Raw genomic sequence first — 15,450 nt, 5'->3', positions numbered from 1 at the left:
TTGAGCTGTTTTGCAGATACAATAAGCCCCCTACATACGAATGAGTTCCATTCCGAGTGTGTTCCTAAGTCCACTTTTGTTCATAAGTCCAACAAAGTTAGCCTTGGTACCCAACTAACACAACTGGCTTTAGAATACTGTACTTTAATGCTGTAATAGGTTTATAATACTTTTCACACAAATAATACAAACAAACAAACACAAAAATAAAGAAAACGTTTACTCTTACAGTATAGTACCTTGAAAATTACAGTAGTACCAGCTACATCACTGCTGCTTTTATGCTTGCTTCTGTCATCCTGGGCTTGAAATAAAGATACTGTACTACTGTACTCTATACAGTACTGTAAAGTACACAAAAGCACAACCACTTGTAGAGGATGCACACACCTGACAATGTACGTCAGACACGTGAACTAACTTACGTGACTGGACATGCGAACTCACGTTTTGCATCTTTGAAAGTTCACAACTTGAAGGTTCGTATGTAAGGGACTTAACTGTACTGAAACTGCCACCAGGTGGAAGAAGTTTACTGTATGCTGCCCACAAGCATGTAGACCCCAGAGCAGCGGGAATCAGAAGGTTGATGATACTGGCTCCCAGTTACCTTACCACCAACCAGTCAGAAGAATGTCCAAGAGCTGATCGCGCCCTCCTCTTTGAACCATTTACTATAAAACTCCTCACTACCCCCTCCAGGTCAGGACACACGGTTTTGAGGGCATTAGCCCACTGTGGCCCCCTTCGCCCAGCAAAGCAGTAAAGCAATTCTTTTCTACTTCATCCAAAACTGTCTCCAAGATTCCATTCAGTATCAGTGTACAGAGGCTGAATTTCGGCTACAGGCTTGGCATATTGCCTAGCATGTAATTAGTTTTTATGTATGTAAGCATAGCTGTTTATATGTGCTTTTATCCAATGACACATTTCTAATATAAGGTGATACACTGGAGAAGAATTTTGTACTACAAACAATGACTCAATTGGGAAGAGGCCTCTATGTATTTGGAGTGCACCAGGCCAATAAGACATTTATTTGTTTCTTGATTGCGGCGATGGATCCCATCTTCCACAATCTCTGGAAAACTTTCTCACTGAGCTGGTATTACTTAGCTGCGCAGGGCCTCTGCTGTGAAGGATGCTGCCTAAGGAATGTGCTCAGAGTAAGTGGAAAGGCCAAGTGAGAGAATGCAAATGATATAATCTCTGATAGCACAAGAGTTCCAACAGTTTTTGCAGTGAGATTGCAATATGGAATTCAACCTGTAAAGCATTAGGAGAGAGATCAATAGAACACCACGTTTGCTGGAAATAAAAACACAAACACATTCACGGTGGCCTTTTAAAACGTTGCAAGTATATTTTGTCTTGGAGATCAGCTTACATTAGTTCTCGAATCTTTTCTTCCAGTTTTTTAGCATCAGTTCCACAAAGTTCAAAAATCTGTTCACAGATACATAAAGGTGAAATATTTATTGGTTCAAATATGGCAAAGATGAAGCTTTGAGGAATTTTGTTCCTGTTTATAAACTTATCCTCTACTCATTTCCATCATCTGCAAGATACTTTAAACATACATTAAACACATTAAATTTCTGATGTTTTAATTATTTGGCACCTTTTCAAAATTGTTTATGCTAATATTTTGCCAGATTTATATAATTCTCCACGATGTTCCTCTAAACTAAGATCTAAAACATATCACGTTGTTGGAAATGAGGAAACCCAATCATTGAAACTTCTCAGAGCGTTTATACACTGATCTTGAGGGCTTGTTCATTCATATACATGATCCCCTGAAATCAAATGGCTTGTGATTTCCCATGCCCTGACTTTAGCCCAGGTAATAGTAGTTTAATTAATTGATTCACAGAAGCACATTTTCTTTTCAAATTCTCACATCTCTGAATCAGGATGCATTTCACAGGGGATGGTATATTTTATGTGGAACACTTTTCAGTAGGAGATAAAATAATGGTGCATCTGTCAATGAGCATCTTATGTTTGATGAAATATGGAAGTTAGAGACCCTTAACTATTCATGATCAGTTTAGTACCAGTTGTATGAGGTGGGTGGAGAGAAGGAAGAGTGTGGGTAAAATGAGGCTGAGATTGGGTGAAGACTTGAGTTTCCAGTGAGGGAGGTTTCAGCAGCCAGAAATGGTGTTAGGACTTTGAGGGCAGGGGTTAGAAAAGTCTAGAACTCACGTCAGTGCTCAGTGTGCAGCAGAGAAGAAACTATGCCCACATCTAATGATTCTGCTTCCCCTTATAGCAGCATGGTGCCTGTGGGCACCATGGTTCGTTCTATTCCTTGAAAGTAAACCCCACTCTTGTGCCTCTGTCTTGATCCCGTTTCACTTACCGGCTCGCTCAGGGATCCACTTCTATAACAGCAAATTGCTCTTTTGATTCTTGAGAATACGGTTACCTAAGTGTGGGTGCAGAATTTCATGATTTATCTGGGTTGCCTGGTTTGTAGCCATCTCCTCTATAAATAGTTCTCTTGGCCTTGGCCACCAGGGGAGGAAGGTGTCAGAAAGGATCTGCAAAAGGCTCTTTCTTAAGAGTCAGTGGCAGCTGGATGGTGCCTCTAGGGCATGAAGGGAGTTTCATACTCCTCTCAGGCTAGCGCAGGTACCAAGACAAGAAGTCCTGGCAATAACATAGGCAGGGCTTGGCCACCTGAATGACCAGACTTGGCTGGGGACAGGAAAAGGATGCAAAGCTTAGCCAACTGACCAAAGTACTGACCAAGGTGAGGCAAAGGAAGACTTGGCATCCTCCATGAGGCTGGAGGTTGGGAGCTTGGGCATACTTTTTTCACTTGGGGGTATTAGGACTTTCTAGACAGTTCAGTCTGGTTGGAAAGGCACTTTGTCCCTTGTCTCTAACCAATGCTGGGGTGGAATGCAGGGTGGGAGAGGCTTGGGGTTCACCCCAGTCTCGGTCTGTCTTTCTCCATGGGAGCTGGAAAGGTACTATGTTTGCAGTGGCTTCTGCTTATCCTTCCTTTTGCCCTCTGTCCAAGATTCCTCCTGGGTCTCTATCCTCTACTCCTCTGCTTCAGGAGTGGCTTGACTGCAGTGAAGGGCACACGTACTAGGTGAGCAGGAGGCACTGGCAAAGAAGGGATGAGAAGTTCCCAAGGTGTGTCTGTTCCCCACGACCACCGCCATGTAATTCTAGACAGTCCCCCACACCCCCAGTGGTCTAGAAGAAGATATTTTTGCCATTCTTATGGCAATAACTCTAGTGGATGTGATTATGACTCCTTATCTTAGGATCTCCCCCACTGCCAAAAAGCAGTGTGGAGCCAAAGAGAGTTTGGGGGCCCATGAAGATGGGCATCTCTTCTTGGAGGACACTGCCCTGCATAGAGGGGTCGCACAATCTATAAGTGTATTAGAAGTAGGAAGGCACAGGCCTGAAGGGAGATTTCCAGGGAGGGGTGATTTCCATGACCACGGGGATGTGGCATGCCTGTGCTGTGACATGGGCAGCCAGAAGCCACAAGTGCACTAAGAGCCTTGGCTACTGTTGAATGTGACTCCTCTTCCTTCTAGATACATTGAGCCTAGTACAGGGCACCATCACCCACCCTCGTACCTGAGCCAGGGAACTGAGGTCACTTAAAACTTTCATATCTATTCAGAACATTGCACACATGTCAGCATACAGTTTTGGGGAGTTATTACAAAAGAGAGCCCACTTGTGTAACCATGTCCAGATCAAGATGCAGATATAGCTTTAGTCCCTCGCTCCCAATCATTACCCTGTGCCCGAAGCCAAACACTATTCTGGATTTTTCACCATCAATGAGCTTAGTCTGTTTTTGAACTTTTATAAATGGAATTCTACAGTATGTTGTGTGTATTCTTCTGTGTCTGGCTTCTTTCACTCAACGTGATGTTTCTGAGATTTATCTGTGTAATGGCCATACATGCATTTTTCAGTGTTGTTTTTTAGTATTCTATTGCACGACTATAACACAGTTTATCCATTTTGGCTGTGACCAAGAGTGCTGCTAGGAACATCCTTTTCCACAACTTTGTGGGGACCTCTCTGGGGGCAAATGAGCACCCATTCTTGTTGGGTTCTGTTGTCTACCTGAAACGGGGATTACTGAGTTCAGCTTTAGTAGGAGACACCCAACAGTTTTTCGAAGTGATTGCATCAATGTACACTCCACCGGCAGGGGATGAGGGTTCTGGTTGTTCCACATCCTTGACAACACTTGGTATTGCCAGTCTTCTTCATGCTAGGCATTCGGGCGGCTTTAGGTGACATTAAATTTGTCTCTGACTTCCATGGATTTTACCCCATCAACTTCCCCCTGGGTTTTAGTAACAGCTTACATTTTGTTTCTCTTTCTCCAGTCTGTGCCCCATGAGGTCTCTTCTCCCCCTTGAAGCTCAAAAACACACATCCCATCATGCTTTCTTTGTGAAATTCTTGAGTGTTTCTCCATCATCATAAAATCCAAGCTTTTTACCAGAATTCCTCGACCTTGTCCTTTCTAGCTCCACTATCACTCTCTACCGTAAACGCTGGACTCTAGCAACATTTTATAGTTGGATTTATTTATTCATTTAATAAATACTTAGTGAGTGCCTACCACGAGCCAGACATACGGTGAACAAAACAAGACAAAAGCCCCTCACGGAGCTCACATTCTAGTGATAATTTTACAATTTTATACTATTGGTGTATGATTATCAAATAATTCCTGACCCATACCTGTGGCATTTTTTAACTCTCTCCTTCTTCCCAGCTTTAAATCACTTGCTAATCTTAAGCATTCTTTAAGATTTAACTCATGAAGACTTCCCTGAAGTCCTTCTCTGTCATCTCATAGTATCCACTGTTCTAGTGCATTCCACGATTAAAGAGTTGATTTTGTTATCTGTCTTCCCCACTAGACCAAGGATGGGGAATGGACTTTATTTTCCCGCCCATAGTTTTAGTATCTAGCCCAGAACCTTACCCAGAGTGGGTGCTCTGTTAATAGTGTTAGGCCTGAAATGAGTTGAACTAAGCTGATTTCTGGTCAGTGAGGTCCGGGTCCAAGACTCTGTGTTAAGTTTCGGGGATTAGGTGTTATCTGTTTTATTCCTTCTTTGTCCAATTTGCCAAAGACAAATTTTATATTTGTGTCTCCCTGTCTAGCGTGGGCCTTTGCATGTAGGAGTTTAATAAAAGTAGTTGATAAATGAGGAGCAGCTTATTGATAAGAGCTTATTTTATAAGTAACATTCTTTTGAAAGGATATATATGCAAGGCCATTAACACATAATTTCTGCTCAACATATTTTCTCATTTTAACCTGAATGTTTGGCTGTACCTCTCAAGGGCATGCGCCACTCTGAAGCACTAGGAAGCAGTGTTTACCTTGTTCTTCTCAATGCCTTCATTTTTCATGTATGGCTGCCACCCTAGCAATGACTGCTAATGCAAATTACAAGCTCCAGTTTGCGAAGACCAGTGGGATATGGAGAGGCTGTTCCTGCATTAGAGAACCAACTATAGCCAACAATCAGTTAAAAAAAAAACAAACAACAACTCTGAAGTTTTATCATGGACATTTTCAAACATACACAAAAACAGAATAATAAAGTGAACCCCATCCTCTCATTACCCACCACCCAGGTGCAACCAGAGGCAGTTCTGTATGCCAAAGACGTTCAATCACCTGCAAGGAGTTTATTCCTGCCGCTGGGAAAATGCAAAGGGGCTTGAGAGACAGTGACTTCTGAGAACATAAATTAAGGAGTCTGGCTAGTGAGATGTCCTCAAAGAATAACTATAAAATGTGTTGGCCAGTTGACAGGCAATTTAGTTGAGTCAACACTGAAGTTATATTTGGACCAGCTGTATGAAAGCTCAACAATTTGCAGACCTCTGTAGTGAGTTAAAAACAACAACAGCAACAAAATTCTCCAAGCAACAGCAACCATCACAACACGAACCAAAAAGCCCAACAACCAACCCACACAAGATACTTCTTGGAGGATGGCTGTGGAAGTATTTGTATGTACAAGTTTATAATTTGAAATAGTATGGTGTTCTTTTTCTTTAGGAAGGGCTTATTAAGACATTAAAACTGATGAATAAGATGAAAAGGATACGTCCAACAAGAGAACGTTTAAAAGTACCTCAACCTTCTGTTGAGAGGTGGACAGTGTTAATCACCATTTGTTCCTATCTTGGCTTCTTTCTCTGACTCCACCCACACCCGTTCCTTCCCTAGAACCATCCGCATCACATTGCAGGTATTTGTACACCTCCTCTTTGACTTTCACAACACCCAGGGCAGACTCTGCAAATGCAAGGAGGTCAGTTAAGGTTTTTGGAGTTGAGCAAAATCCAACCAAGATGACACAGTCCCTTCGAAATAGTCTGTTTCAAACAGCTTGAATTTGTATGTACTTGCATTCAAGAAAAGAGCATATAAAGCAATCTGTTCACACACTTTTCCCTAATCTATGCTGGCCTTTTTCTCAACTTGTTCCAGTTGTGAGATTTCAGTAACATACTAATTCACTTTCATTTTCCTGTAGCAGATTTAGAAACTGCCTATGCATCTGTTTCTTAGCACACTGGTAGCATAAATAATGACTAAAGTGCTTTTTTCTTCTATGTTAGGAGTTGACAAACTTTTTTCGTAAGGGGCCTGATAATACCCACTTTAGGTTTTGCAGGCCATATCGTTTCTGTCAAAACTGCTCAGATCAACTCTCTGTACTATCTGAAACTTTTACGTAAATCTAATTTTTTTCTATATAAGTCTATAAATTATATAATAATATTAAAAATATAGTCCATTTTTTATAATGATAATGCAGCCATAAATTTCCTTTTATAAAAAAAAAAAAAGGCTACCCAAGTTGTTAGGGGAACCACTGACCAAAACCGCCCGTCCTGGCCAGGCACGACAGTAACCACTTGCATGAGTTATCTTACAACAGGAGGTCCTGGTAAGGAACGTGGAACTAACAAGCTACCACCAACTGGAAGAATTCGGGAAAGGTCGAAAGGAGAGAGGAGACGCCAGTCCATATGTGCTACCAACCTTCCAGAATCCTTCTCACTGGAATCCATCTTGGCTGAGCGATGTGCACATCACCAGGAAGGACCCTGAGTCAGAATGATTGGCCAGAGACAACCCGGAGACTAACCCCATTACCATAAAGCCTGAGACTGTGAGCCACGTGGCAGAGCAGTTCTCCTGGGTTCCCTCACCCTGCTGCTCTCCAGCCGGGCTCCCCTTCCAAATAAAGTCTCTTGCTTTGTCAGCACGTGTGTCTCCTTGGACAATTCATTTCCGAGTGTTAGACAAGAGCCCACTCTCGGGCCCTGGAAGCGGTCCCCCTTCCTGCAACAAAATCAGCTATTGTAGTGCGAAGGCAGCTGCTGGTAATTAGTTAAACAAATGGGCGTGGCTGTGTCCCAGTAAAACTGAGGGTCAGATTTGGCCCCAGGGCCATAGTTTGCCAACCCTTTTTCTATGCCATCAACTGAAGCTGCCTGAGAGTTAGTCACTCAGGACGATGTGGCTTTCTGTTGAAGGGAATAAGAGGCATGAGTCTAATGTTGTGGGAATTCATCTCAAGATACACTGAGAATAGGACAAGTGATTTTGGACTCTGGCCAGGTTAGATGTCATCCTGCCCATTAATGGAAGTGTGGGATGGAATTTTGTTCTTCAGGATAAAAATACTTTTGGAGCCATTCCTTTCAATGGCATATACTCTAGTTCTCATGTTTCCATTAGACCATCTGCTCAACTGTCCATTATTGGGAAAACATACCTGTTTCCTATATCCCTTCACTTCTCCCCAAGTTCAAAGGCGAGCTTATCAGCTGAGCCTAGACAAAGGCATGAGCTCATGCCTATATCCTCCTCTCCCTTTTGGGGAGTGTTTGCTCAAGGGACAGGTCTGCTCTTCTGGAAAGCACATTTGAAGTGAGCCTAACATCTGCCTTCTAAAGATAGCTCTGGAAAGCTATCACCCTCTGTCCTCCCTTTTTGGGGCTAAATAGTTATGAAAAGCAGCAGTATCTCCTCCACCTGGGTGGGGAAGTTTGTCCTCTGCAGCCCGAGATTCTACCGTAGCGGGGCGGGGGGGGCGGTCATCTCAAGGTCTAGGCTACAAGTGGGAAATCTTTTGACATGGATGCAAGCCATGTTCTTCAATCACCACAATTTAGCACTACTGCTACTTCTAATAAAGGTGACATTTTGATTTTCCACATGAATCCATGTGAGAAAAAAGTTAATGTAGCAGGTCTGGTTGTTTACTCCTGGCGTGTCTCCAAGAGAACCATGATTGATCCTTCACCAACCCCTGGGTAATGTGGTCCTCCAAGTGTTCCTCATGTTAGTGATGGATGATTTTGTTATATATATCTGGAGCAATGGACTATGCCATTGCTGGCTTGTCAAGTTGTTTTGCATAAACGTCAATAATGAAGATGTGCACCTAGTTTTATTGTTGGGGTCCTGAGTTTCCATTGTCATGGCTGGTTGTGTAGCTATGGTTGCTTAGCAAGATATGTCTATGTGACCAGTCCCCACATAAAAAACTCAGACCCAGGGGCTTCCCTGGTGGCGCAGTGGTTGAGAATCCGCCTGCCGATGCAGGGGACGCGGGTTCGTGCCCCGGTCCGGGAAGATCCCATATACCGCGGAGCGGCTGGGCCCGTGAGCCATGGCCGCTGAGCCTGCGCGTCCGGAGCCTGCGCTCCGCAACGGGAGAGGCCACAACAGTGAGAGGCCCTTGTACCGCCAAAAAAAAAAAAACAAACTCAGACCCAGAGAATCAAAAAGGCATCCCAAGGCAGAGACATTCCACACATGTCCCTGAAGTTCACTGCTAGGGAGAACACTCTCCTAAGTATCCCTGGACAAGGAAGAACATCAGAATTCTGTGCTGGACCTGTCTAGACTCCAACAACACCCTTCTTTTTTCCCTGCTTCTTTAACTCTGTGTTTATTGCTGTAATAAATCTTAGCTATGAATATAACATGCTGTTGAGTCTTGTTACTCCTTCTGTAAATCACAGAATGAAACACTCCTGTACTTCAACAATTTAAAATTCAGAGAAGAACAGGGCTGGGGCTATGGTGGAAAATTTAAGGGATGCCAAAAACTTAGTAATTAAGATAAATAATATCTTAATAAATATTTTAAAAAGTATTAAAATTTAATGCAAAAAACCCATGATAAACGAAACATCAAAAATTCAAATAGGGGCTTCCCTGGTGGCGCGGTGGTTGAGAGTCCGCCTGCCGATGCAGGGAATGAGGGTTCGTGTCCCGGTCTGGGAGGATCCCACGTGCCGCGGAGCGGCTGGGCCCGTGAGCCATGGCCGCTGAGCCTGCGCGTCCGGAGCCTGTGCTCCGCAAGGGGAGAGGCCACAGCAGTGAGAGGCCCGCATACCGCAAAAAAAAAAAAAAAAAAGCAAATAAAGACAGGTTTCCACCCTACACCTGCAATATCTTGCCTCACTTGCCTCACCCAAATCCCTGCCCTGGAGAAAAGAGGTACACAAGTAATTACTGCCTTTACGTTGTTAAAGCTGAGAGCTGCATCTTTAGCAATGGTGCTAAAGGTTGCTAAATGGTGATAAATAGTTGCTGTACTTCTCTGACTTTCCTTCCCTTCATGTCACTTAGTTCTTGCCTCCTCTAGTCAATTAATCTCTGATAATGTATCAGCTGCTTATGGGGTTGATAGGTAACCCCTTTTAGGGATCTGCACCCCTCAGAGCCCTGTAGACTATATGAGAATTCTTTTCTTTTCCTCCTCATGCAGAGCCCTCTGTAACTAAAACAATCCATTAAGGTTGAATACCACTGGTAGGTAACTCCTGAATGCTAAGATAACTTAGCTTAAATGCATACTGTAGTTACTCAAAAGAGCTTTAGAGGTCTCTGGCAACCTTCATTTGTAAATTTCTATTTACCCATACATTTTCAGGAAGATAGGTGCACAGTTAGATCCTGGGGCTCTAATAATAGCTACATTTTATAGTATGTACAAAGACTAGTGCTGGGCACTTTATTTACATTATCACAAATTTTTATGACAATAGTTCAAAGACACATGATGCTGTCTCTATTTCACAAAGAATGAAACTGAGCTTTAAGGTTGTTAAGACACATTCCCAAGGTCCCCCACTAATAAGAAGCAGACCTGGAATTCAATTTACAATCATCTGACGACAGAGATGGCAAAAGCCAGCTGCAGACACTCTTTTGCGGGTGTGTGTGTGTGTGTCTGTGTGTCAAACACTGTTTTTTATGCACTTGAACAATGAGCATTTGGGACGGTGATTCTCCAGGGACCACCATCCTCCTCACTTCCTACTGTGTCACCTATTGTCCCTGCCTGACCCTTGAAGACACTGCGTATGGGACCCCTGCTTCCAAGCCTATCCTCTTTCTAGCACTTGATGGTGCCACCTACTTTGGATTCTTTTCATCTCTGTACCAACTTCAAGGGTGCTTGCTGGAAATGACTTCCATGACCTCAGCTGGAGCCCTGCGATTCACACACATAAGGGCAAGAGCTTCTTCTCACTCCATATGAGAGCTCAGTTCTTCTGAATTATTCATTTGTGAATAACTCATTTATTACCATCTATGTACTCATATCCCATCACTCCCATCTTTCCTAACTGCTTTAGGAAACCATCTTACTCTCATATCAAAAAATGAAAAGAGGGAGGCAACTTTTGAGAGTTGGCCCATATTTAAGCAGTTGGCCAAGACTTGCTAAATCTTTTTTAGTCTTCCTTTCCTCTACATAGACATACCAACTTTAGCTAGAAGCAACGTAATGCATGTAGGGGATCTACTGATGGGCTTCAGAGGCTCATTGAATACCCTAAGCATTACATGCACATTTCAGTTTATGCGTATATTTTTCTGGAGAGAGAGAGAGTTTATAGTCTCCACTGGATTTTAAGAGGGTCTACAGATTTTAAGAGGGTCTATAAACCAGATTTATGAACTACTCATAATAGAATATAGTATATTATTCTGGTTACAAAAATCAGCCAAGGTTTTGGATGCCCTATCTGACAGACACCACAGGAATGCACATTTTGTTTTCTTTTTCTTTTGTTTTCTTTTTTTAACCACAATGAATCTTACTGGAACATGCTGTGATGTCCTAGATGAAAACACTAAGGAATACAGCAGGAAGGAACAAACCCACTTTATTTATTACCTAGAATTTGTTTTGGCTGCCTTTTGCCCTAAAACTGTGAAATAATTATAGCTGTTGTTTATAGCACATCCCAGCCAGATGTTCATCTAACCTCTGCATGAAAACTTCCAGCACCAGGGAAGGCCCATCATCCACCATGACCCTAGGTCACGACTATGTAGCTTCATTTGTTTTAGGTTTTTAATGTTTTGTTTTGTTTATAGTCTATGTATTTTGTGAATATTTGAAATGAGCTAGACTCAAGGCCAAGATAAAATAACAGAACCATTAAAGGATGATCCAGTGTGGAGACGGCAGTTAGGAAATGCCAGGAAACTGCAGGTAAGGGGGGCTATTGTATTTGAGTAGAGGAGGTAATCCTGAGATTTTTGGCAGCGATAGAAACAGAAACCCAAAGGATTCCCTAAGTCTTCTGATCTAATGAGAGGAAGCTGATCATATTTTCAAGGGAGGCAAACTTTCTCCTAACTCTATGTCCTATAAGGCATTATCATAAGGCTTTTTATACAGTGTGCATTTTAAAAGGCATTAATGGACAGTGGCTTGTTGCCAGATGTTTTACCATAAGTGTAAAGACATTTCTTATAACATTACTCCTTAGAAGCTAGAGTCTAGGTTTTTTTGAAAATACTAGATAAATAGTATTTAACTGCTTCAATAAGCCAATTTTCAGTTGTGCCATCCCAGAAGAAAGAGAGGAGCACATTTATAGAAGTGGTCTCAAAGAAGTATATTTAATGTTTCTCTATCCCCAGGAAAACAGTGAACGTCACTGGTAGCCTTCATAGTCAATTCTATTGAGAGAGGAGGGAAATTCACAGGGACTAGTCTTTTTGCCTGGCCACCCCAAACTTCCTCTGGTTCCAATGATTTTCCAGTGTAGACCACTAACAGATAGAGCCTGAGGGGAATTTCAGAGGTCTCATAGTTTTCCTGCAGCTCTGGATGTAATGGTTAGAAATGGGGACCTTGCAGAAGCCCTACAGGGCTGCTCAGTTACCCAGTGCTGGGGGTGGAGTCCAAAGAGGTAAAAGATTTGTAATACTGTGTCTTTATTACCTCTCCCACCTCCTTTTTCTGTGCCTTTTTCTTTTGCACTGAAGATTGATATTCTTTGTCAAATGGAACAACCATTACAAATCTTTTCCACAGGTTTTCAAATGATATCTAAATTGATCCAGGTATGAATCCTTCTGGAGATATGATTACATATAACTACAAATGAAATTTAGAAGTAGACTCATTTGATATTATGACATAAATAACCTCAAGTTGTCTTTTTTTAAAAAAAAAATAACTCTAACCGCCGTGCTAAGTTAACGCTATTCAATGAAAAATTCCATTCTCAAGAAAATTTCCTGGGACATGGATATCCATGTTATAGTTAGAGGCTTGCTGGATGACTCTGGAATTAGACTACAGGGAGGTAGATCAGTTTAATGGACATTGTCATCAATTCAGTTGATTGTATTTTCCATTAGCTAGTTGGCATAAAATTCAGATTTGAGATCCTTAGTGATCCCTAGAATACAGGTAGTTTGTTCCATTAATTCAAAAGGATCCATATCCTGTAGGCACGAGTTAAGAAATACTTGATTATAGGAGGTCTCTCCACCTACAAGTGAGGGCTCTTACACCTCCAGAGAGAACTGAGACTAAGCAGAGCCAAGCCTCATCTCAAAAGCATAGCTATGGATTTGCTCGAGAGCCTAGACACATAATCAACTGAGAACACAAAGTTTTGTTTCATAAAACAGAGAACAACCTTTGAGCCATTAAGCAATATCTTCTGCAGAAAGGCTGAAACCAGAATGTTATTTTGAGCTGGATAGAAACTTCCTCTGAGTCAGATTAATATGAGGACAAAATCAGAAGGGGAGGCAAAGCTGGTGGGGGGATGCAGGGGAAAGACAGAAGGCTTCACTTGTTTGCTCATTCATTCATTTGTTCACTCCCTCATTAGTCAAACACAAAATAAGTATTTTCTATTGATGGGGATTCTCCTAGGCCCTGGGGTTTCAAATCAGACATGAACAGCTCCAAGTGCTTAGAAGACTATGAGAAAACTACATGAAGTTAAGATCTGAGTCAAACAAAAATGGGCTTGGAAAGGTAGATTGGATCAAAATTAGGGAGAAATTTTAAAGTCAGACTTGACTACAAGGGTCTAGTGTTGATTCTGAAGGCAATGGAGGGGGAGGGGTATCAACTTTTAAAAAAGGGAATGACATACATGGAGCAAGGATCTATTTGGAAAAGAGAACAGAGCTTTGGCGTGAACTTGGGGATGAGGAGGGCTATTGTTTAAGTTAAAGGTATTCACAGCTAGAACTAGAAATGGGGGTGAAATTACTAAGGGAGAGAGGTAGAATGGAAAAAAGACAAAGCCTTGGGAAACACTTATATTTGAGAACAGCAGGAGACAAAGAAGCCAGAGGAGAACGTGGGGATGAATCAGCAATAGAAGCCAAAAAAGGAGGAAGTTTCCAGGATATAGAAGCTCATTAGTTAATAACACTTGTGTAATCAAGGAATAGCAGGATTGAGAAATGGCTATTTAAACTAGGTGCTGGAAGATTCTTGGTGACTTTCAAGAGTGGGTGAGGGAATGAGTAGAAAATGAGAATTGGAAGCAGTAAATATATCCAGTTCTTTCACAAATTAGACCATAAAGTAAAAGAGAGCAGTCTGAGAGAACATCAGATATATTCATTAGAAATGTTTTGGTTGCAACAAGCCTCTTAGATAGCCTCATCCAACAGAGGACAGACAGCAGAAGCAAGAAGAACTACAGTCCTGCAGCCTGTGGAACAAAAACCACATTCACAGAAAGACAGACAAGATGAAAACGCAGAGCGCTATGTACCAGATGAAGGAAGAAGATAAGACCCCCAAAAAACAACCAAATGAAGTGGAGATAGGCAACCTTCCAGAAAAAGAATTCAGAACAATGATAGTGAAGATGATCCAGGACCTTGGAAAAACAATGGAGGCAAAGATGGAGAAGATGCAAGAAAAGTTTAAAAAAGACCTAGAAGAATTAAAGAACAAACTAACAGAGATGAACAATACAATAACTGAAATGAAAACTACACTAGAAGGAATCAATAGCAGAATAACTGAGGCAGAAGAACGAATAAATGATCTGGAAGACAGAATGGTGTAATTCACTGCTGCAGAAGAGAATAAAGATAAAAGAATAAAAATAAATGAAGACAGCCTAAGAGACCTCTGGAACAACATTAAATGTAACAACATTCGCATTAAAGGGGTCCCAGAAGGAGAAGAGAAAAAAACCTACAACCAAGATTACTCTACCCGGCAAGGATCTCATTCAGATTTGATGGAGAAATTAAAACCTTTACAGACAAGCAAAAGCTGAGAGAGTTCAGCACCACCAAACCAGCTTTACAACAAATGCTAAAGGAACTTCTCTAGGCAAGAAACACAAGAGAAGGAAAAGACCTACAAGAACAACCCGAAACAATTCAGTAAATGGTAATAGGACCATACATATCGATAATTACCTTAAATGTAAATGGATTAAATGCTCCCACCAAAAGACACAGACTGGCTGAATGGATACAAAAACAAGACCCATATATATGCTGTCTACAAGAGACCCACTTCAGACCTAGGGACACATACAGACTGAAAGTGAGGGGATGGAAAAAGATATTCCATGCAAATGGAAATCAAAAGAAAGCTGGAGTAGCTATACTCATATCAGATAAAATAGACTTTAAAATAAAGTTACAAGAGACAAGGAAGGACACTACATAATTATCAAGGGATCAATCCAAGAAGAAGATATAACAATTATAAATATATATGCACCCAACACAGGAGACCTCAATACATAAGGCAACTGCTAACAGCTGTAAAAGAGGAAATTGACAGTAACACAATAATAGTGGGGGACTTTAACACCTCACTTACAGCAATGGACTGATCATTCAAAATGAAAATAAATAAGGAAACAGAAGCTTTAAATGACACCGTAGACCAGATAGATTTAATTGATATTTATAGGACGTTTCATCCAAAAACAGCAGATTACACTTTCTTCTCAGCTGCGCATGGAACATTCTCCAGGATAGATCACATCTTGGGTAACAAATCAAGCCTCACTAAATTTAAGAAAACTGAAGTCATATCAAGCACCTTTTCTGACCACAACACTATGAGATTAGAAATGAATTACAGGGGA

General features: G+C 41.6%; 1 protein-coding gene across 3 annotated transcripts in view; it reads right to left on the bottom strand.

Annotated features, from left to right (window-relative positions):
• Nucleotides 1-1,342: 1,342 nt before the first annotated feature.
• TXNDC8 (thioredoxin domain containing 8) overlaps nt 1,343-15,450 on the bottom strand; it is a 37,614-nt gene continuing 23,506 nt past the window's right edge. For 2 of the 3 annotated variants that reach the window (XM_055087043.1, XM_055087042.1), the window contains 2 exons: nt 2,369-2,434; nt 1,343-1,446 (listed from right to left, as the gene is read on the bottom strand). In XM_055087043.1, the coding sequence (XP_054943018.1) occupies nt 1,384-1,446; nt 2,369-2,434 (129 nt within the window). In that variant the 3' untranslated portion in view covers nt 1,343-1,383. Of the gene's footprint in view, nt 1,447-1,903; nt 2,435-15,450 lie in introns of those variants that run through there. The other variant, XM_055087041.1, reaches the window with a different exon arrangement.

This window comes from Physeter macrocephalus, chromosome 9 (assembly GCF_002837175.3).
Source record: "Physeter macrocephalus isolate SW-GA chromosome 9, ASM283717v5, whole genome shotgun sequence".
NCBI classification, from domain to species: Eukaryota; Metazoa; Chordata; class Mammalia; order Artiodactyla; family Physeteridae; genus Physeter; species Physeter macrocephalus.
This window is presented reverse-complemented; position numbering and strand designations above follow the sequence as displayed.